Below are 23,184 nucleotides of genomic sequence, written 5' to 3' on the forward strand. Positions count from 1 at the left end.
GTTGCGGGAGGAATAGTGCCAAACTTTTGTCCGAACTAGCATGATGCTAGCATGATTAGCATGTTGCTTACATGTTTTTAGCATTGTGCTAGCATGATTAGCGTAGTAACTCCTCACCCCCATTGACATCCTTTAAAAGGCTTTGTGCTCAAGTGTTAGAGAATACCCATAATGCACTGTGAGAGTTGCCCGTGTCTGACCAGAAGATGGCGTCCATAGCTAAATCATCCATCCATCTATTTCCCAAACAGGTATAATTCTTGATTCATTTAATTATTATTAAAATGTTTATTTAAAGTTTATACATAGTTTCCATGACAGAGTTCAAGGTACATCTTTACTTACTACTAGAGCTGCCAGTTTGCTGTTTCAAATAATTATTAAACAGCGAGCACAAACTAAAAGCGGCAGCCCTTCCGAATTCACTCAATTTCATTCACTTCCGTTTAACATTTAATTCTGGAGGACTCCTCCTAAAAGCCTGCAAAGGACTGGATTAGGAAGAACACTGCCTCAAAAAGTCAAACTGAATGGGATTTATTTTTATGGAACAATTTTTTCGAAACCGATAGGGAAACAAATCAAAATACGCGTTGCGTATATATATGACTATGTATTGGTAAAGGTAAGTAGGCCTAATGTTAACCACAGAGGTATGCACAAAATTAATAACTAAATAACCGTCAGATATTGATGTTCAACAGTTCCATCTCTGTTAAACTTACTCAGTCAACAGAAACACATTTCCTAATAGTTTGTCATAATTTCTGATAACCCTTGATAAGGTCTCAACGTGACTGTAGGGCCCTCACTAACCCAACCACAGGGGCACACACAAGACCTAAAATATCTGGAGAAAGATTTTTATCAGCATTAGCTATCATTAATCTCAAAAGAACGTGCTCGACCCGCTCAGAAGCCCCCAAAAGTATTTTTGATAAGTTATCAATGGAGAAAGAAAGTTTTAGAACCAGATGGTGTATTTACACATCACCAGCAGGGGACAATACTAATCAGTACTGATCGTTGAAATCTTTTTTCCTGTTTAAATACAAAGCTATTTTAGTATAGTAAATAAAGTATAATTTCACTTGTTATAACACTTGATGAACCAGACTTTTTCTTTTCCAAGAGACACTTTATTGCCATTTCAAGCCAAGTTCACTTATCTATCCATATAATACAACACTGCCACCTAATGACAAGACATGAAAACAACAATGACATTTTTTTTAAATCCCCCACAAAGCTTGTGATGAGGTATGACTATGAAGAAGTCAGTCATTTTTCAAATGATAACTTCCTAAAAAAGAATTAAACGTACACTAATGTATCTCATCCTCTAAAATTCATCAGCTGCAATATAAACAATATTTCACATTACATCGTCACATACTGTCTGTACTGTTGATGTGCCATAACTTATATATTCACTTATGTGAAGAGGTATAAGCACTCCTAGAAAGATTTCTCATCTTTGATGATGTGGTGTGTGTTTTGCGAGGGACCAAACCCAGGTCTCCAGTTTCGAAGTGAGAAAGATTAGTAGATTTCTGTTGGAGTTCACTTGGTCTGAAAGCAAGTATGAGAGTCATTAAATCACATTGCCATAATCAATTCTTCATACTACATTATGGTTATGTTTTCCATGTCATTTAAGTAAAATACATTTTGTACCTTTTCATGTCAGAGACTTTTTTAAGATCACTTCTGCAAGCCAATTCAGTAAGAGCAGGATCTTTTCCTAAAGCTGCAGCACTGTCCAGCACAGCCAGCAGCTTTTGCATCATCTGATTTCGTCTTACAATAACCTTCACTTCTGAGTCTTGCTCTTTAGGGACCTCCTGTAACCAAAGCAGAGTAAGACTACTGTTTATTTACTTTTCTAAAGCACAGAATGATAATGTATCTTAACGTTCACTCTTACTGTTAAGGCCTCGTTTAGCGCTATAGCTGCTTCTTCAAGAACTTTCTTTATTTGTCCTCTCAGCGTCCTTTCCTCCTCAAGCTCTCTCCTGTGTGTCTTGGCTTCAGCTTTTGTTTGGTTCAGCGCTTCTATAACTGTTGCATGTTTCTTTCTGTAAGTGGTAGTAATACTATTAAAATACATGTAATAGAGTTTTTCAAGTCATTTATTTAACTGACTTCAGGAGTCCTACCTGAGAGCATCAAGCTCTGTGGATACTTCAGAATGACTGTCCAGCAGCTCTTGGTGCTCCAGTTTAAGATTGGCACATTTCTCAACTTCAGACTGCATTTGCTTGCACTTTTCTGTCAATTGATGCACCACCTTGAGAAAGAGTTATGTTTCATCTGAGCATTAGGCTATATAAAATACACCTTTCAAAACAGCAACGAAAAAAATCACTTAACGGAGCTGTATGTAAGAAATTTATTTCAATTAATCATAAAATGGCCCTGATATGTCACTAGACATAAAGAAATCATGTTCATTTCAAATACTTATATCACTGACAACAGTAGTCCAGCCAGGATATTGTCATTTAAAAAGTGAAGTTGCAGCCCTCAACTGATGTTGATGTTGTCATGTTGTGTTTTGGTCTGATGCGCCACCCTCCACCTATCTACCAATCACGAAGTCAGTAGTGTTGCAGCATCCGGGTTGCCAGCTCTGCTAGTTACCACAGCTGCAGCTACAAACATGTTGGAATCGGATAAAAACAAATGTCTAACGTTGTGAAACCAAAAAAAACTTGTTATGAATCCGAAATACTTCGTGACAAAGTCCGAAATAAAACAAGGATCTGTGTAGGAGATGCCTTTGAAAGATGGAGACGGCTGAAAACGGAGAAGAATTTGAAGACAGACGCCAACGTTGCTAATTTTCTCCTGGACAGGTAAGATTCATCTATGTTTGGCTAACTTGTACTTGATGTAAATGGACATTTCAAATATTTATGAGAGTCGAACAAAGATATGCATGTTCGTGCAAAGTAACGTTATGTTACCTCATGTGTAGGAGGTGGGTCATCGAATTGAAAAAGTAAGGAATTGTTTGGGTAATAAAAACTGCGAGTCGTCATTACTAACATTAGCAATGCATTATCAGAGCCCGTTTCTCTGTCATTATGATGAGACGCTGAGGAAAACAACATTAGCACACCCATTATTGTTTATCATGCAAGTTCTACAGCCAAAAATAATAGAATGACACGTAATCTTTCACATCACATATTTTAGCGTTATGGACGTGTACTGCACTGTACTAAAAAATACAGCTGGTCGCTTTCACTTATAGCGTCAGCTAAATGAATAGCTGTATCTTTGATATCGATTACACACAGTTACAGAGGCTTGTGCTTGTACTTACGTTAATGACAGATACCTACCGTTACAAGTTAGACTAACAGCTACTGTTCTAACAATGTACTGTCACATACGAGCGGACACCTTTTACGGTCATATTTGGCTAATCACCATTAGTACATTTTTGCGATATATAATAACTTTGCAAAACATCTCTCATTTGAAGCATAAACAGAATTAACAGAAAAAGCTTCTTGTAGCAGCCTACGTTCTGCTGCTGTATCCTGCAGTCTTTCTGGCAAACTCGAGTCAGGGAGGAGGGAGAGGGGATACACCACTCTACAGTAATTTGAAAGTGATTGCAGTACCAGTTTTGGCCACATTCTTACATACGGCTCCTTTAAATGCATGAAATTACCCAGCTAACAAAAAATACACAAATGTTCCAAGAATGTTTTGCTAGCATTCACAATAAATTCTCCTAACATTTAAATTCTCCATTTTTAATTGTAATTTTTTTTTTTTTTTGGTTTTGTGAATATTCGAACATCCAACTAAAACGTTTCAGGACACAACCATTCCATTTATGTTTTGATAACATTATTAAACACTAGATAATTTGAAAGAATGTTCTGTTAACGTTACTGTTACAATCCAACATAGTCCAGAAGCTCAAACGGACTCATAGGATAACCAGCCCCAAGCCTCATCGCCACATCAATGTCCTCCTTAGAACTAGGGCTGCAACAACTAATCGATAAAATCGATTATAATCGATTATGAAAATCGTTGTCAACGAATGTCATTATCGATTAGTTGGTCTGCTTACGTCACGGGGAGCGTTTACTGGTACGCACACACACGCAAGGTCTCTCTCCCTCAGGCGCTCTGCCGAGCGGGATTTCGGGAGTATGAACTAATTCGCGGGCATCAGGGAGCCGCAATCAATATGCGGGAGACTCCCGGGACTTCCAGGACTTCAGGGATGTCTGTATTTTGTCTCGAGCATCAGGTTGCGCAATCAGTTCGCTCGCAACGTAAGTGATGGATTAAAATAGCGCTACCGCAGAAATAGGTTAAATTAAAACGGTGTTTACAAAGCGAAGCACTAAATATAAAGGCAGTTAATAACAGCAGCAGTAAAATATTGTTTTTTAGTCACTGTACTCAGTGGTTTTCAGCGAATGCTTGTGCACTAATGCATAATTTCTCCTGTCCTTTACTCAAGCCTGTTAGCTTGCTGGGTAACGTTACCTCCATTCCGTTCTCTTTTTATAGCATTTGTCTACTAAGTTTTAATTGTTTTTCAAACGCGATCTACTGCGGCTCTACGTTCACACAATTGTTTTCAGTCTTTCTATATTTATTTAATCGATTTATCCTTATATTATTCTTTTATATATAATATATATTATATTCTTCATCCTTATATTCCTTATATATAATTAATTTTAAATAAAAATTAAATGAATTATATATTTTAGATGTTTTTAGTTTGTTTTTAGTTCAGATATTCACATCTGAACAACATGTCTGTGTAAATTTGTTTTAACAAAAATTGTGTTAAAACATAATATGTTGGATATTTTTTTTTAACAATAATCATGTTTGTCAACTTGCCATCAGCAATTATCATTAAAAACAATGCAAATATTGATATTAGTAAAACTCAATGTGTGGCTTTTGCACTTTTTAAAGTACACTTTTACACATAAATACCCTGATTTACGGTTTTATTTAGTTATAATAAAAAAAAAATCTAATTTAATTTCTATCCGATTAATCGATTAATCGAAAAAATAATCGTCCGATTAATCGATTATCAAAATAATCGTTAGTTGCAGCCCTACTTAGAACCGTGACCTCTCTCATGCAGTCGTACGAACAATTAGTTCATGCGTTCATGACCTCAAGGCTAGATTATTCTAATGCTCTACTGGGTGGTTGCCCTGCACGCTTAATAAACAAACTACAGCTGGTCCAAAATGCAGCCGCTAGAGTTCTTACCAGAACCAGGAAGTATGACCATATTAGCCCAGTTCTGTCAACACTGCATTGGCTCCCTATTAAACATCGTATACATTTTAAAATATTGCTGATTACTTACAAAGCACTAAATGGTTTAGCTCCGCAGTACTTGACCAAGCTCTTAACCCATTATAGCCCAGCACGTCTATTGCGATCTCAAAATTCTGGCCAGTTGATAATACCTAGAATATCAAAATCAACTGCTGGCGGTAGATCCTTTTCCTACTTGGCACCAAAACTTTGGAACAATCTTCCTAACATTGTCCGGGAAGCAGACACAGTCTGTCAGTTCAAATCTGGACTAAAAACACATCTCTTTGGCTTAGCATACACATAACACATAGATTGCTATAATTCAATGTTAGGCTTCATAGTTTAGATCAGGAACCGGGAACATTTCCCATAAATCCTGATGTAATTTGTACATCATAAGAAGGATGGCGTCTACGCTAATATTAGTCTCTCTGTTTATCCCGAGGTTTACCGCAGTCCGCCGGATCCAGGCCATATCCAGATCTGATGAAGGACCATCACATGGACACGACGACAACAATCCCTGAAGTGCCAGCCTCATCAACACTGTGAAGGCCTCATGGACACCTCAACAAACCCATCTCCATACCGGCGTGATGACTCCGACCCCTAACCAGATGAACTGGATAAATATTGTGAAAGTTCTGATCCAATCTGACTTCTGACCTATTATGCCGCCTAAATCATAATCATACACTGTTCGTTTGTTGGCCAAAGGAGGACTGGCCCCCCGACTGAGCCTGGGTTCTCCCAAGGTTTTTTTCTCCATTCTGTCACCTGATGGAGTTTTGGTTCCTTGCGACTGTCGCCTTTTTTCGCCTTTATTCGCCATTGGCTTTTGGCTTGCTTAGTTGGGGACATTTAACATTTAATTTTGAATTTAACAATACTATTACAACTTTACTTTCCTGTTATCTCTGTAAAGCTGCTTTGGAACAATTTGTATTGTAAAAAGTGCTATATAAATAAAGGTGACTTGACTTGACTTGACTTGGGAGAACGTTTGTTTATAGCTTTGAGATAACCTTGCCAGAACGTTATCCAAAGTTCTAAGAACATTCCCTGTTAGCTGGGTATTTTTTGGCTAAATTGGCAACCTTTTGATTAGCAACATTCTTCTTGGTCATTTCATGCAGCAGCGGTTCTGTAATGCCATTCTCTATTTTGAGCTGCCTTTCTCTTGCTCGTAGAGCATCATTCTCCTTCAGCAGCTCCTGGGTCTTGTCTGAGAGCAGCTGATGTTGTGTCGTCACAGTGAGGTTCTCTTGCATGGCCCTCATTGTCGTCTCGGGCATCTTTTGGTCTGACACCCGCCGGAATTCAGCTGCTACGGCAGCAACATGTTGCAGCATTTCTTTCTTTAGCCTGTCACCATAAAATCAAAATGGGTAATTCTGTTTAATGTTTTTCAGTATATTTTATAAATGATTTATTCGCACACGTCTTTTTTTTATTCACATGCCCTCGTAATCTTTAAACAAAATAACTTTCCCTCCCTCTTGCAGCAACATCTCTCTTTTCTGATTATGCGTTTACTGGTGTGAGGGTGGGGCAACCTGTCACTCACATGACATCACACCAATAACAAATCACATTAATCTAACTATCCAATCAATTCCTAATGGGCACGATCAATTCCCACCATACATTTTTTCTTGTGCGAGACAAATGTGGAAGAAAAGACTATTACAACTTCTGTTTCATGCTAACTTTAATGTTTGTTAATGCATTAACTAATATTAACTAATGGGACCTTATTGTAAAGTATTACCATAATATTTTTAAAGACTATTTATTGCAGAAATGTACACTACAATATTTTTTAAACTATTAATTTTATAAATTATTTATTTTTTTGTGTGCAGTACTATATGCAGTACTATACATATATACCAAGCAACAGATCCACTTGTTTACTAAACAAGTGCCTCTTTGTAATCCTTTACATTGCAATCATTCAGTGAAAATAGATGATGAGTGTAAGATGAAACAATCTCCCGTTCTATGCTGATGGTTTCAGACATCATATAATGCACAATATTTTTGTTATTGTTGATCAAGTCACATTCAGTTAAGAAGGCACCTCTCATGACCTTGATCTCTGAACGATGAGTATGAACGTGCTCACCTGTCTTTGTCCAGTATAGCTTTTTTCTCCAGATTATAGATTTGTGCTTGATGCTCCTCTTTTTGATTTTGAAGCTGCTGTTCCAACGCCCTGCGTTCAGCCATAAGCTTCTCTCTCTGCATAGAAAAGTCCTCCAAAGACGCCAGCTTACCCGCTAAACACAAAAAGGTAAACATATTTTAATTATGGACACTGGCAATCTTGATAGGTAGAAAGGTGTATTTAATAATACCAGTCACTTATATGACAGTGCCTCACTCTCACATAGCAGTAAAGCTAAGACCCAAAAAAACATTTCTATTTTTTTTTCTTATGTGAAGAACCTTTTCCCAATACTAAGAAGCTTTTGCGGTCCCATATATGTTAAAAGTTCTTCATGGAACCATCATAAGGAACCTTTATTTTTAAGAGTGTATCACACACTTAGTGATAATTTGTTTTACATGTTTTTTGTTTTTTTTTGTTTTGTCATTTTATTTGAAATTTGTTTTGTATATGCAAATATGTGACTGCTCAGAAGCTTGTACCAAGCGTCATGTTCTCAGATGTGAATTTCTCCTTATTTTCCTGAAGTTCATGTCTAAGCATGCTCAGTTGTAACTCAAAGGATTCTCTCTCGGTCTCTTGGGCTTGCTGGTGTCTTGATAAAGTCTCAGCCAGATCATTCAGTTCATCCTCTCTTTGAGCCAGTGTGCGTTTCATGTAGAGAACTATGTCTTTCTTCCCTTTCTCCACATTATTAATCTTAGAGGATAAGTCCTTTTCTTTAACCTCCAATTCATCACATTTAAGCTGGTATCTGCAAGTAAAAAGACAATAGGTCACAGTTCTTAATAACACACATGAGGCAAGTAGGCTACTTCCTGTTGAGGGTATGACATATTTGGTGAAGTATATTGTCAGGTTAATTATTAACATTATTCATATAATCCAAAGTCTACTTCTCCACTGTATTTCCCTCTAAGGCAGAGACATGAGCCAAACGAATTAGACAATTGGCCAACTAACTGATTTCTGAAGATGCGATGCTTATAATTTTCAATCAAGTGGTCAAATCGACATCGTCATTAGGTGAGTGTTTCCATTGTACGTACGTGTCCATTGCTTTAGGTTTTTACTGTCTGAATGCTACAATAATGTGCAAATGCGTTTTTGTTTTGGGGTTGTTGTTTTTCTCAGATTCTGAGGTATTTCAATGTCGTGTAAACCTCTAAAAACTCTCATGTAACAAAAATAAACAACAATGTCAGTGGTCGTGGTAACTTTCCGGAACTCTCACCTTTCCAGTCGCTCCTCCAAATCACGTATTTGAGCCCGAAAAAAGTTTTTGTCACTTTCCGTTAATTCTTCGCCGTTTTTCTGCTGAGGCTCAATACTTTCCTTTTTATTTGACAGCACATCTCCGCTCCCCTTTCCATTCTTTTTGGGAGGCATTGAACTTTTACGTGCTTTAAACTAAACAGCCTGAGAAGTAAAAACTTAAACAAATGCAATTGTTTCTTGTTGCCATGGACGTGAGGTTCGAGTTGTGTGTCATGCGCAGAGACGTGCGCAAAAGGTTTATTTGTGCTTTTTCGCAAAGCCTACTTTTAAAACCTGAAATTGTTGAAAATATTATACAAATAGGTTTAGCCATATTAAACAACACTTTCACTTTCATTTCTGATTAAAAGTAGAGTTGTACTACCACTCCTAGGCGTATTTGTTTTATTAGGTAGGCCTACCCTATTTCTATTGTTTTTCTTAACCTGTTGGCCTGTTGGCCATTTACTAACATGTACTAGTATTTAAATGTAATTTGCAAAAAAAATCACTACAGCACTTTCCTGAACACCTGTAATACTGAAACCATTCTTTTGCATAATGAGGAGGACAATTTGTTGTGGGGTTGTGTAGCTAGTGTTCATATCGACTGCTCAAAATTGGACATTTATTTTGTGTAATAAACTTGTAGCTCTAATATCTACACCATTCCATAGAAACAAGTACAAAAGATGTTCAATGATGCACAATGTTTTTTCAGGAAAAGGGATACTTTTTACCCCACAAATTTGTAGCCTATCCCACACGTTATTTTACAAAATTGTGTTACTCCACTAGTATTCATTTAAAATTGTAACTCTTTTATTAACAGCACATAATACACATTTTGGCGAGATAAAAAATAAATCGTATAGGCCTACCCGTTTACCCTAATCAAAAATTACTTTTAATTTACTGATGTTTATTGTGGGTCCAATTTGGATAATCAAATTTAATCAAATTAAAAAAAAATACAGGCAGGGTGCAGTTTCCTGGGAATATTCAGGTTAAAACCGCATGACTGTTGAAAGACTCATTGACATCGCATTGTTCACATCCTCCGATATTACTGAGAATTTGCACTAAGCCCTATTGTATGCTGCAATGTCCTAATTTACCCTTGAAGAATTCCCCTTTTTAATAACAAAGTTAAGCTATAACAATCCATGTGTTAAAATTACAGCTAGTCACACTTTAACTGTTTTAACTACTGTTAACATAATAATTTGATTATAATGTCATTATTGTGTGCATAGCCTGCATGTTTTACATTGTACTTATATTTAAAAATGCCTGCATGTAATTACAGCCGTAATTAAGTAGTTACATAATTAATGTAGCCTGTAATTTACCTGTAAAATAACAGTGTTTATTGTAAAACATTTTATGAAAATTCTTGTACTTTTTGCAATTAATTGGGATATTTTACTTTTATTTTACAGTTTTTGTTTGACAGCCAGTCATTTTACCGTGTTAATATTTGTAGTATATATATATATATAATCATTTAAAAAAAGTGAGCAGTGGTGCCAACTGCCCCTTTGCGCCATCTGGTGGTGATTTCACGAATTATTATCTCCATTATTTTTTGGAGCTATGTGTCATTTAAGAAAAACAAACCTCTATAAAAAATAGAGTATTTTCCTGTATCAGAAAAGCGATACTTTTATGAATATTGTTTTTAATTTTACAGAGTTTTGAGTAGCCTACATTTTAAAATAAAGGACTGTAAAAAAATGTTTAGTTATTTTCCGTAAAATTTGGATTTTTTTTTACAGTGTAACCATACTATGAAACCTTCCCCTAACAATACTCGTATCCCACCAGCAGCAAATTGCAATGCAAAATAAACATGAACGCCTAATATAAATTATGACCTTTATTCTTTAAATCTCCATACATTTCTGAGGTTGGCGAATGTGGCTTGACATTTTCATAGTAAATAGGTTTATAACCGTTTTGGGTATTCCGTTTTTATTTATTTATTTATTTATTCATTTATTTGTAGCATTTTTAAAACATCACCGATGAAATTCACTGTATAATGTTTCACAAAAAACAAAAAAATAGTTTGACCCACAAAAGTTTCTGTGCTTTAACGTCAAGCCGTGCCAGTCAGAGACTGGCTCAACAAGGAATAAAACAATGACCTGAATGAAACATGGGCATCTGCGAACTTCAAGTTGGTTTTACTGAACTGTCTAAACAAAAGCTTGCGTAAAATAACAGGTATTTTGTGAGTATGATGTTGCCAAGTTGGAGGGGGAGGGGTGAGAAAGATACAGAAATAAACGACGTCATCATGAGACAGACACTGCAACATTGTAGCAAAGAATAATAGACGCGCTGCGTGTCAATATACCGTGACAGTGATGGACTTCCTCTCACCAGCTGGACCAAATCTCACGACCCTGTTAGTAGTGGTTAATGACAGTTGAAGTTACTTTTAAAACATGGAATTGCAATGAGTTCTTCACTGAGCGCTGAGGTGAGATATTTGAAATGTTTTTAAATTATTTGAAATGTTGTTGAACTGATCGGGTCTTCTGATTTTGGAACTAATCGTAGAGTTTGAATTCTGTGTATACATACCACTGTGTATTGTCACATCATGACAGGGTAGTTAAGTGTCTGTAAATGTTTGTGTTTATAGTGATAGATGGTGCTTGTTTATGGGTGTCTGAGAGGAGAGAGGTTTGTCGGTTCGGGGAGGGGAGTCAGTCTGCTCATTATGTAACTGCTGTTTGGAAATGTGTTTTCGCGCTCCGCTTTTTGAGTCTGACATTCCTACAGTTCCACTGGGATTCCGTTATAAACATCACAGCGAGAAAAGATCACAGAAGGAAAAACAGCGTGCGTACGTGTTCATCCTCATCCTGTCGTGTCGACCCCGCAAGTGAAGTGTCTGAGTTTAAGAAGTATAATAGGAGGATGACTTTGGTGAGAATCCCTTTCTGGTAGGAGGTTATTTTATGGTTGTTAAAAGTTTGTTTATGGGAGTGCTTTATAATGTAAACAAATTTAATTATTGGAGTAATATGTTAAAATGTCTTCTGATATGTTTAAATATGTGTTTTATAGGCCTACTGCAAAAATGCTTAATTTTCGTAATGATTTCACAGAGGAAAACGCCAAAACACAGTACGTGCTCATCCTCATTCTGTCATATCGCATGTTGTATATGTTGTATTTGTGTCTGAGGCTAAAAAGTGCTTCATAGAGAAGAATGATTTTGAGAATCTGTATAGGCTATTTTATAATTGCTGAACGGTTGTTTTGAAGATGGAGTAAGGTGTTAAAGTGTCTTCTAATGTGTTTATACCATGTTCATAAACATCAAAAATAGTTTTCTTAATTAGTATTTTGACTTGTTTTATAGTGTGTGTGTGTATATATATATATATATATATGTATATATGTATATATATATATATATATATATATATATATATATACACACACACACACACACACACACACAAAACAAAGTCACATTCAAGTCTCTTATGTTATGTGTCTGACTGTGAACACCATGTGTTGAGGAATGTTTTTTTATGTGCTGTTTTTTCAACTCAGAGGGCTACATTCCGTACAGAGCGTTACATTTTTTATTGTGAAACCGTGAGAGGGAACTGGTGTTGTAATCTCTAAGATATTCAGGCTGTCTGGCATGGAGGCTTTTTGTTTGTGAATGGACGTTGGAGGCTGTTACTGGGTGTTGTCAGATGTGTCTGTGGTCCAACAGTTAATGTTCTGAACTGTGTAACGGCATCCCTATAATACACAGAGGATATAGTGGTCATGGGAAAGAGCAGCATGTGTTTTTCCTCTGACAGTTTCCTGCCTTGGAGCCACTTTATACTCTAATGTGAAGTTACATTACAAAAAAAAGTTACTTTTAATTGACATCAGTTGCCACACTGGTATAATTTGATTTTTTCCCTGCATTTACAGGCATTCGGGTCCCATGGAAAATGGTGGTGTTTATGTAAAGGTAGGCTACTGCATGATACATTTAATATATTAACTTTGACAAATTTCAGGGTGACATTGTTAAGGGAAACTTGGCTGCATGGCTTTCAGTCATGCGGATCATTTAAATGGATTTTCCACCCAAAAATGAAAATTCTGTCATAATTTAGTCACCCTAATGTTGGTTTCAACCTGCATAATGTTCTTTCTTCTGTGGAACACAAAAGAAGATATTTTGAAGAATGATGGTAACTAAACATTTTCGGTTCACATTGACTTCCATTGTATTTTTTGTCCATACAAAGGAAGGCAATGGGAAACAAACTGTTTCGTGTTGCCCAAAGTAAGAAAGCTATACAGGTTTGTAACAACATGACAGTAAATTATGACAGAATTTTCAATATTAAGTTTATTTTGCTTTTCTGATGACATGCCCTCACAAAGCGGTAGTCACAAAGGAATCTAAGAGCTAGCCATAAACTCTAATTGAATTAAGATGGGTGACACAAAATGGCTTGGACTGCTGCCCATGTCTTCAGAATGGTTGAGGACAAACAGGGTTACTGTAGGCAACCAACTGTGACAAATGTTGCTGTTTATTTTAGGGCAACTGAAAATGGGCTCACATTTAAATAGAGTTGCTTCACATTATACCACTGGTAGTTGTGTTGTAGCCTAGGACAAAGGCAGTCTTTTCACCACTACTGTCGTTTGTCTTTTGCACAATGTTTATTTAACATTCAGGACATTTTCCCATAATTTAAGTTCACCTATATCAGTTTTATTGCTCCAGATGAACATAAATATATTGGATAATAGGGCTAGTTGATGCTCGTAAGATACCATTGTTAGTGATAATATATTGGTAATATAATAAATATAATATATTACAATAATAAATTACAAACTGTAAACACTGTCACCTTAACAACCAACCGGAACTGCTCTGGACGTGATCTACCCGAGTCATTGGTGTCATAGGAAGTTGCTAATGATTTATTTTATTTATCATTGCTGTAATGTTTTTTATTTATTTATCATTGCTTTATTTCCTTTAGTTTTCTAAAGAGACATGCCAACTGAATTCCCCATCAGACAAACTAAAGCAGGAGTTGGAGAAAGAGCTGAAATTGAGCAGCAGTAACTTATCAAGTCATGGCTGGTACCATGGACGTATACCTTGGGAGGTGAGATTGTAAAAATCCTTGTAAAAGTTCTTGCTTTGACTAGTATTTCACCTCAAAATACATATTGATACAATAAACCATATGACTTAATATTTGTTTCTCACAGGTGTCTGAGTCTCTTGTGCAACAGAACGGGGACTTTCTAGTCCGTGACTCCCTCAGTAGCATTGGAGACTATGTCTTAACCTGCTACTGGAACCAGAATGCTCTTCATTTCCTCATCAGCAAGGTTCTGATCAGATCTTATGACGCATCTACACGAGCGCAGTATATTCTAGAGGAGGAAACCTTTGATTCTGTGCTGACGTTGGTTCATTCCTATGTTGGAAATAAAAGACCTCTGACAAAGAAGAGTGGTGCATTGATTTACTCCCCAGTTTACAGGACACTTCCAATAAGATACCTAGAAACCATGTTTGGGCTACCAAGTGTGGAGAGCAGCCCAGTGAACTCACCAACCAGGCAGAAAGGAAGCCAAAAGAAGAGGGAGAGCATAACTGTGACAGAGGCTTTGGAAATTGAGCTGATAAGACCACAGAGGTGAGTCGTATGATATAAATTGTTTGTATTTAAGGTGAAGTGTTTAATTTCTCAGCCTTAATAGGATACTTATCCCAAAAAATGAAAATTCTCTCATCATTTACTCACCCTCATGCTGTCCCATACGTGTATAACTTTCTTTCTTCAGATGAACACAAATATTTTTTAAACTCCCTCTCTGAGTCCAGATAATGCACGTACTGCACTCAAAAAATGGTTTTGTGGCACTGTTCTTTTTACCCAAATATGTTTTGTTAAAGTAACACACATATATTTCTTTTACCACCAAAACACTATTGTATTGCGTTTAATTAACTTAACCTGTATAATTTCCCACTTTACTTAATTATCAATCGTTAAACTAATGTAAAGGGTTTAATTTCGCGATAAACAAAAACTTAGTTTGATTGTGTTCAATCTTCAATCTGCTTAAATATGTAAAATTAAAGTTTACTTAATCCGTTTGTGTTGGATTACATGAATGATTTGTGTTGCATTAACTGAAACTGGGCAGTGCTTGTTAGTTCCCAGCATGCTTTGCATATAGCTGAATTAAGACAGAATAAATGTTGAAATGAAGTGTTATTTTATGTGTTTTTTAGAAAATGAGGAAAGGGGAAGACTTTATAGTGTGTAATTGTGTTTAATGTTCAATTACATTGCAATTATTAGAACCATTTAAATTACAGTGGGTTACCATTGTGGAGAAGAGTAGAGCATTTGGTTAGGATGTGGACTGATTTAAAAGGTTTTGGTCTTAATGCTGAAAGAGCATATAAATGTTAGCATTTAGTATGTTATTAAGTGCTATTATCAGCTAATAGCTAGCTGTAGTCTAGTAGTTAATTTGAGAAATCACTTAAATCCTACATACATTTATTGTCAGTGCAGTTTTAAATAAACTAAAGCATGTTCACTTAACTTAACTGGTTTAAGTTACAGGGAAGCAATTCCATTGATTTGTTTGTACTCATTCAGTTGATTTGAGTTGTCACAACACAAGGAGCTTACATAGATTCAAAAAATGTCATTAACATTAATACAAAGTAATTTGCTTGTGTGGAACCACTGTCCATAATTGAATTAAGTTAGTTTAAAGAGTAATTTTTTTGAGTGTGTATGAGACTTATAAACCAATGCTTCCAGCTAACTGTCAAATGGGTTGCCTCAAGCGGGAAGTGATAAAGCATGCCTGAGTTTCACAATCATATGACAGTTGGTCAGAAGCAATAGTTTATTGTTAAATATTACTATTTTTCTTGCACACACACCTATCGTTTCACTTCAAAAACTAACATATGTCCAGTACACTTGCATTATATGGACTCACAGAGATGGATTATTTTTCTAAAAATCTTTGGGTTCATCTGAAGAAAGAAAGTCATAAATATCTGGGACAACATAAAGGTGAGTAAATGATGAGAGAATTTTCCCTTTAAACAACAAAGAGATCTGCAAAAATAATGACCCCTATTATTCCCCCTATCTGCCATTGGTCAGTCAAACACATAGCCATGTCAATTTAAAGGGTAAGTTGAATGAAATGAAAATTCTGTCATCATTTACTCATCCTCATGTCGCTCCAAATTGTAAGACTTTCGTTCATCTTTGGAACACAAATTAAGATTTTCTTTATGAAATCTGAGAGATTTCTGCCCTCCATTGAAAGTTCTGCAAATATCACAATCTAAGTGTTTAAAGTCCACAGAAGAAGGTCAGATGAAGATGAATTTAAAAATAAAAGTATTTAATCAAACAAATCCACAGGTGACATAACTGTTACGAACTGCTCTGAGGCACAAAGTTTGAGATCCAAACGCAGTAATCCATAATCGTAATACAAACACAGGCAAAGGGTCAAGCACAGGAAGGCAGTCCAAAGAAACAAACAAACAGAAAACAGGCAGGCAGGGGACAAGCAGGGGAATCCAAGAAAAAGGCAAAAATCCTGGAACCACGAGACATGAAACCAGGGAAAATGCTCAAGAGATGCAGAATAACACTAGGCAAGACTAAACAGGAAATAAATGAGAAAACCAGGCTTATATCGGGTGAGCTAAACAAGGTAATTACACACAGGTGAATATAATCATGGCTGATTAGTCTGGGCAAAGGATTGTGGGGAATGGAGTCTGTGATAATGTGGTGCTTGTCGAGTGGTAATCACGGGGAACTCTCACTGGTGATCCTGACAATAACAGTGTGTTCTCGTACAAACTCGTAACACAAGTAATAACTGACAACTCAGGCAGAAAAATGAGGGACTTACACAGATAATGAACTAAAACGACTAGCAGGTGCGATGATTAAACTAATTACCATAATAACAAATGAGAGAGGGAAACAAAGAACACAGGAAATTAAGAATTGCAAACCAAAATTCCATGATAGTGAAACCTATCACTGTAAAAAATGATCGTGATGTTAACGGTAAAAGACTGTAAAAATGCTACAGTGCAAAACTGTTAATTGGTTAACAGAAAGTTTCCTTACTTAATACGGTAAATAACTGTGATAGATCTAACGGTACATTTAATGTAATTTTACTGTAAAATACCGTTAAATTTACAGTTTTTGAAAGTGAAAAAGAACAACTCATTGTATAATTTACAGTGAAAAACCGTAAATTGGCATTCCCACAATTCCCTGCGTGACACTTCACATTTTATGTATTTTTATTGAAATAACTATGTTTCTTCTTAGTTTTCTTAGTTCTTTTCTAATCAGTTATGTACATTAGGGTTTTATGTCACATTTAATGTTGTTAAATTAATGTTTATTGCAATTTTATAATTTCATGTGTGTTACCGTGATGGTGTTTAATGTTTGTGCGAATCACACTGTGCAGCTTCTATATAATAGTATTAACTTTCTTGTGGAAGATTGCTTGTGATAAGCTTTGATTTATCACGTGACTCTCATCACTGCTGTGGTGATTGTTGGTTGTCAGTGTATTACAATGGTACAAAACAGATATCAATATTTCAAAGGGTTGGTAATTTAACATTAAATTAGATTATGAAATACGGTTTATTACTGTAAATTTTACATTAAGTCTGTAAAACCAATAACGTTGATACTGTATTTTTGACGGTAAAGTTCTGGTAACCACAGCTGCCGGTTTTATTCCGTAAAAACAACGGGATTTTTTTTACAGTGTAATGAACAAAAGACTGAATGTCTCTGACAGCTACTAACACTTTGACACTTTAAAAAGTTCAAAAGAGATTGTAAAACTAACCCAGATTAATTGAGCGGTTTATTACAAATTTTCTGAAGAGACACGATTGCTCTATGAACAGTTTCAACAGATTGTGACTTTTATACACTTTTAAACCTTCATCAGCGCACACATCAGATCTGGTAAACAGAAGCTCAAGCATGTTTGCTTGACGTGCGAGAACCAATGAGGTTCATTTTTGTGTTACGCAGCACGTTTGAGCTTCAGAACCAATGAGGTTCTCGCGTGTCAAGCAGGTTCATTTGAGCTTCTGTTTATGTTCGCTGATCAATGTTTAGATGTGAATAAAAGGCTAAATTCAATCTTTTCTCCATTTAAAGTGATCATGTCTCTCTGGAAATTTTGACTAAACCACTTAATTAGTTGATGTCAATGGAGGGACATAAGTCATTTAGATTTCATTAAAATTATCTTAATTTCTTTTCCGAAGATGAATGAAAGTCTTATGAATTTTGAACAACATGAGTGTGAGTAACTCATTTAAAATTTTTGGGTGAACTATCCCTTTAATATCACACATTTCATCTTTAAGGGATATACATAAATCTCATCCTGTAAATGATTAGGTTTTGTTTTAATAATAATTGTCCTGTACTGTATTCCACAGTGATGTGGTGAGGAGTTTTGATGGCACTGTAGAGCAGCGCCTTGTCGTGTCGACTTCCCCCATATTAATGAGCACATGTAAGATTCAGTTCCCATCAAATAAAGTAAAACCTGACAATCAGAGAATAGCATTGTGACTGTGCACCCGCTTTTTTCCATAGTGGCCAGGCGGCGACGGAGCCCCTCCGAAAACAGGAAGTTTGTTATAGTCCCTTCATCACCTGTTCTGCAAAATTCCAGTGAAATACGGCTTTGTTCATCCCCCCCTGAAAACACTCTCATTTATTTGGAACCAACAGTACATCTTCTGTCCTCCTTGACACATTCCCATCAAAACAACAGAGAAGCGAACCATCCACAAAATGACCCAGCGATTTCTCCATCTGACCCTGTTACTACAAATCATCCCTTTGTAAGACATGAGATACAGACTTTGGATCGCAGAGAGGAGTATGATGAGGATTATTTAGTGCCTTTCACCATAGACACAGTTTCCTGTTTCAGGCCTTGCATGTACCAGTCACCACTGCTGTCCTCAGAAAATAAACCTCTGGAGACCAACATGCTAAAAAAAGTGAAGGATGTCCTGTTAAAAGTTGACATAAAGACAATGGCAATGTATATCACCAAAGCTGACTGCTTGGTAGGTTTGATTTTATAAAGTATTAATCATTTTAGATTAGATTACTTTTCATGGATTCAAATAACTGACATGCATTTGGGTTGCACGATTTATCAAAATAAAACCAAAATTGCAATATGGCTTTTATGGAGATTATCAATGCTGCATTTACACATAGGCAGCTCATAATTCAGTGTTTTAAGTTGTTCAGTTGTTTCTTAAATACTGAATTTTTTATTTTACATTGAAATATTACAATAGCAATTTTTTGTTTATTATTATTATAGTTATTCAATAGTCTTACTGATACATAGTCACCAAATGTTTGGCCAAATTGTACAGCCCTACACATAAGCACAGTAAAACAGGAACTTGAAAACTGAAAAGAAAAAAAATTGCATTTTAAATCACAATCACAATTTTTGATCAGAAATAAATTTGATTTATAAAAAATGTCCCCAAATAATGCAGCCCTAATATATTATTAGGGGCCAAGCACAGAATGTGCGTAGGCACCTATTGTATCTGTTGGCGTTCTTATTATTATCCTTCCTTTTGTTCCTCTCCGGGAGTCTATGGCAGCATATAGAACCGCTTGCGGGAAAGTTGTGAAATTTGTTGTTATTAATATTATTGTTGTGTTTGTTGTTATACTGTGTAATAATGTTATTATTATTCAAAACTTTTTCACATTTAATTGGGATATTCTGATTGTTTCGATATGATATTTTTTCTTTTAAAAAAGTTTTTAAAAAATTAATTCGCATTGTAAATCGCAATTTTTATCAGAAATAAAATAAAAAAATTCCCCAAATCATCCAGCCCTAATATATATAACCAAAGTAAAACCAATAATAATTATATATATATATATATATATATATATATATATATATATATATATATATATATATATATATATATATATATATAATGTTTTTTGCTTTGGTTAGTATTATTGTTGTTGCTGTCATTATTATTCAAAACTTTTTTACATTTCATCTGGATCCTCTGAGCCATTTAATGTGATTGTTTTTTCAAGTGAAATATAAACTGCACTATGCTCTTAACAAGATTGCTCATCTTCACTCTGCAGGTTGCTCGAATTCTGGATATGTCTGATGATATGATGAAAGGGATGGGGGTGAGTTCGGGAATGGAGCTACTAACCCTCCCACACGGACATCAACTCCGCCAAGATCTGCTTGAAAGGTTGGTTACCCCCACTGTGTCCAATAAATTCTTCCTTTGAGATGACAGCCTCTACATTAAATTAAAATAACCAAATAACTCTTCCTCGTCCCCTCAGGTTCCACACCATGTCCATAATGTTGGCTGTAGAGCTGCTGGGCTGCACTGGCAGTGCTGAAGAGAGAGCCACCCTCCTGCATAGAGCCATCTGTCTGGCCTCTGAACTCAAGACCAATTTGGCCAATTTGTTTGGTTTTGCCACAGTCATGAAATGCCTCGAATTACCACAGGTTAGAAGACTAATGAAAGCATTTCTCTTGAACCATGAGGGAAAGTTTATTAATAAAGAATGGATTTTTTTAATTTACAAAAATGTATAAGTAAATAACTTAATAAATAAAAATGTATAATAATAAAGCAATCTGATGGACCTAAAGGTTGAACCTGATTTCACCAAGTACAACATCAACATCTTTGTTGATCCTGGAACAACATTCCAATCAACCAATCAGATTTTAGGGGCAAGTTTAAAGTTTGTATCAACTTTAAGTTTACAAGCAGGTGCTTCTACCTCAGTGTTATTCGCTTATAATTTCCCTCTGATTTTCGGGATATGTTATGGGTAGGGTTAGGTATAGGGATAGGGTTAATTTAAAATTTTCAGACAGGAATTTTGTTCCAGGATCAACAAAATATGTCTTGCTTGGAAAATCACGATGACCTTTTAAAATGTTCTAATAAGTCAGTCTTCTGCTTTTTTTCAGATTGCTCGATTGGATGAGACATGGGCGGTTTTACGTCAGAAGTATACAGAAAGTGCTGTTCTTTATGAGAAAACCCTTAGACCCTCAATGAGGATGATGAATGATGGAGAAGGTATACATTCACACATAACAATCATCTAATGTAATTCATAATCTGTTACACAAAGTTCATGGACTGACCCAGCTATGTTCTAAAAAACATTTAGCTGATTACGTTATGAAAATGTAAAAAAAAAAAATGATACGAACGTTAAGGGAACGTTCTATTTTTAATTCAAACATTAAAGGAATGTTACTTTTAAATGTTCTCTAAACAATTTGAAACAAATTAAAACAATAAGCCCCAAAAGGCCGTGGTTTACAGTGAATTTATAGGCTAAGAGGCATTGTTAGGCACGAAGCGGAGCGGAAAAAATATGAATGTAGTTCTTCAGAAAGAACTCTGAAACAAAGAGGCGTAGTAATACTGACGAGTATGTTTAGAGTATCCTCTTGTTTCACAGGAGCACGGATTTCACAGGTGCGTAGCCTGCATTGTGGTTCTTGAAGCTGTTCTCTGTAAAACATGCAGCACACAGACAAACGTTGAGGTTATAATGTTCAGGAACAGTGTTTACAATAAATTGTAACCACTCTCATCAGCCTTTGGAAGGTCGAACAAGTGAGTTTTGTAAATGGGGAGGAAAAAACAGCGTCTCTTTGACATAACGACAACACTGCCTTCTCTAATGCAGCTCAACCAGGCCTCATCCCCAATTGTGTGTATGCCGTGGGCACAGATATTTAAATGGGTAACATTGTGACTTCATAAGATCCGGAAAAATCGCGTTGTGGTGCAAATGAGTAGTTCGTTGTAGTTCTCGGACAGTGGATTCTGTTAAATAAAATATCTCTCTTTGGAGTGGACTTTTTAACCTTGCTTTTTTATGCGCAAACAGCAACATTACACACAAACTGAAGTTGAAAAAGTGAAAAAGCATAATAGGACCCCTTTAAAGATTCTGTGTGCTTACCATTTCAAATTCTCCAGAGACAACCTCAAACTCTCTTTCAGAGATAAGTGAACCCACAGAGACAACGTTTCCCCATGTGCTTCCCCTGCTGTCTCTTCTTGAAAGGAGTGTTGTGACTCTTGATGAATCCGAGTCATGGGAAAGTGCAGACACTGGAGTGGCCATGGTCTTGAGCCATCTGAATGCTGCACGTGCGATTGCGTGCAATGGCAGGATCTTCAGTGCTAATGCAGAGGTCAAACTGCAGGGTAATGCTTTATAACATAAACAGTTTGTAATGGTTAATGAATTTTAGGGCTATTTAGTATATATACACTTTTATAAAGACAATAAATTGTTATTTATGTTTCTTGTACCTTGTGACTCTAAAGTCATATGTAATAATGTAAAAACATTGGAATTGAGAACAAGTCTAAAGTTAATAAGTGTTGTAAAACATACAATTTGCATGCTATTAATACAAGAAGTGATTTAATTAATTCAATAAGCCCAGTGAACGTGTTTCAGGTCATGTGCAAATAATGTTGCTTATTTCTGATTTTTTATTTGCAGGGTTTCAGGAGGAAGCGGATGTTCGGGAGGTGTTCCTCACAGAGTTTCAGATGCGTCTCCTGTGGGGAAGCCGTGGAGTGGAAAGAATTAAAGATGAACGTTATTCAAAGTTTGATGAAGTGCTAACAGCTCTGTCCAACAGGCTTGAGCTTTCTCACTCACCAAAATGAAAGAATGGATGATAGCTATTCACATATTATTTACAATATATACACTGTTTTGTGAATGTATTTACAGTTAGACCCCCCCGCCACTGTACATAAAATGAAAAAATGAAAAGATTCTTCTATTTTAACTCATTTATTTTGGTTGTTATTGGTTTTTTTTTTTTTTTTTTTTTATGTGTCATTGTTTCAAGAGAAAATAACTTTAACTATGCTAATATTGTTAGCTTTGATCTTTGAAGTATGTATTTAATTGCACTTGTTATTGGTTATATAATCAATGACCAAATAATGGGTAATATTTACTCGTTGGTAAACTTTTTGGAGATTTTAAATGTAATCATTTTACTATGCTATTTCATACTTACACACATAATTTATAAATTAATTTAGTTATTTCAATTTACTGTGGTACTATATGATATTCAAGTGAAATGTTTGCTTATCTGATTTACAGCCTTACTTGTTTGACATTGTAGTAGGCCTATGTACTTTGATACCAGTCGCCACATCATAGTCAAATAAAACTTCATTCAAGTGAATATCTTACCGAATACAGTTGTTTATGTGAAAA

At 35.8% G+C, this 23,184-nt stretch overlaps 2 protein-coding genes across 8 annotated transcripts; one reads left to right on the plus strand and one right to left on the minus strand.

Annotated features, from left to right (window-relative positions):
• Positions 1–210: 210 nt before the first annotated feature.
• Positions 211–23,152, plus strand: sh2d3cb (SH2 domain containing 3Cb). Of its 7 annotated transcripts, none has more exons than XM_077231793.1 (13): positions 11,031–11,246; positions 11,552–11,715; positions 11,840–11,899; positions 12,713–12,752; positions 13,789–13,917; positions 14,024–14,457; positions 18,306–18,382; positions 18,466–18,947; positions 20,023–20,138; positions 20,236–20,407; positions 20,882–20,993; positions 21,936–22,142; positions 22,447–23,152. In XM_077231793.1, the coding sequence occupies exons 1-13, from the start codon at positions 11,223–11,225 to the stop codon at positions 22,614–22,616; spliced, it is 2,187 nt and encodes a 728-aa protein (XP_077087908.1). In that variant the 5' UTR covers positions 11,031–11,222; the 3' UTR covers positions 22,617–23,152. The 7 variants fall into 7 exon arrangements, with proteins under 7 accessions (XP_077087913.1, XP_077087914.1, XP_077087912.1 ...); XM_077231794.1 differs by having other exon boundaries at positions 11,058–11,246; positions 11,552–11,698; XM_077231798.1 differs by lacking the exons at positions 11,031–11,246; positions 11,552–11,715; positions 11,840–11,899 and adding an exon at positions 211–251.
• Positions 1,118–9,120, minus strand: cfap157 (cilia and flagella associated protein 157). Its single transcript, XM_077231800.1, has 8 exons — positions 8,736–9,120; positions 7,984–8,255; positions 7,457–7,610; positions 6,426–6,693; positions 2,160–2,290; positions 1,928–2,078; positions 1,678–1,844; positions 1,118–1,572 (listed from the first exon to the last, which is right to left on the minus strand). Exons 1-8 carry the CDS (start codon positions 8,888–8,890, stop codon positions 1,431–1,433), a joined length of 1,440 nt encoding a protein of 479 aa, XP_077087915.1. The 5' UTR covers positions 8,891–9,120; the 3' UTR covers positions 1,118–1,430.
• Positions 23,153–23,184: the final 32 nt, after the last annotated feature.

This window comes from Siphateles boraxobius, unplaced genomic scaffold, assembly GCF_051911475.1.
Source record: "Siphateles boraxobius isolate OS27281-9 unplaced genomic scaffold, OSU_SipBor_1 16, whole genome shotgun sequence".
Taxonomy (NCBI): domain Eukaryota; kingdom Metazoa; phylum Chordata; class Actinopteri; order Cypriniformes; family Leuciscidae; genus Siphateles; species Siphateles boraxobius.

Bases quoted from the DNA above. Each gene is read 5' to 3' on its own strand.
- cfap157 (XM_077231800.1), bottom strand. From the start codon at position 8,890: ATGCCTCCCAAAAAGAATGGAAAGGGGAGCGGAGATGTGCTGTCAAAT. The intron at 8,256-8,735 runs GTGAGAGTTCCG...TTTTACTTGCAG, and splicing joins TTGGAGGAGCGACTGGAAAG to ATACCAGCTTAAATGTGATG. The intron at 2,291-6,425 runs GTTGCCAATTTA...CTCTTTCTCAAG, and splicing joins AGAATGTTGCTAATCAAAAG to GTGGTGCATCAATTGACAGA.
- sh2d3cb (XM_077231793.1), top strand. From the start codon at position 11,223: ATGAGTTCTTCACTGAGCGCTGAG. The intron at 11,716-11,839 runs GTAGGAGGTTAT...TGTGTTTTATAG, and splicing joins TTGGTGAGAATCCCTTTCTG to GCCTACTGCAAAAATGCTTA. The intron at 20,139-20,235 runs GTTGGTTACCCC...TCGTCCCCTCAG, and splicing joins CGCCAAGATCTGCTTGAAAG to GTTCCACACCATGTCCATAA.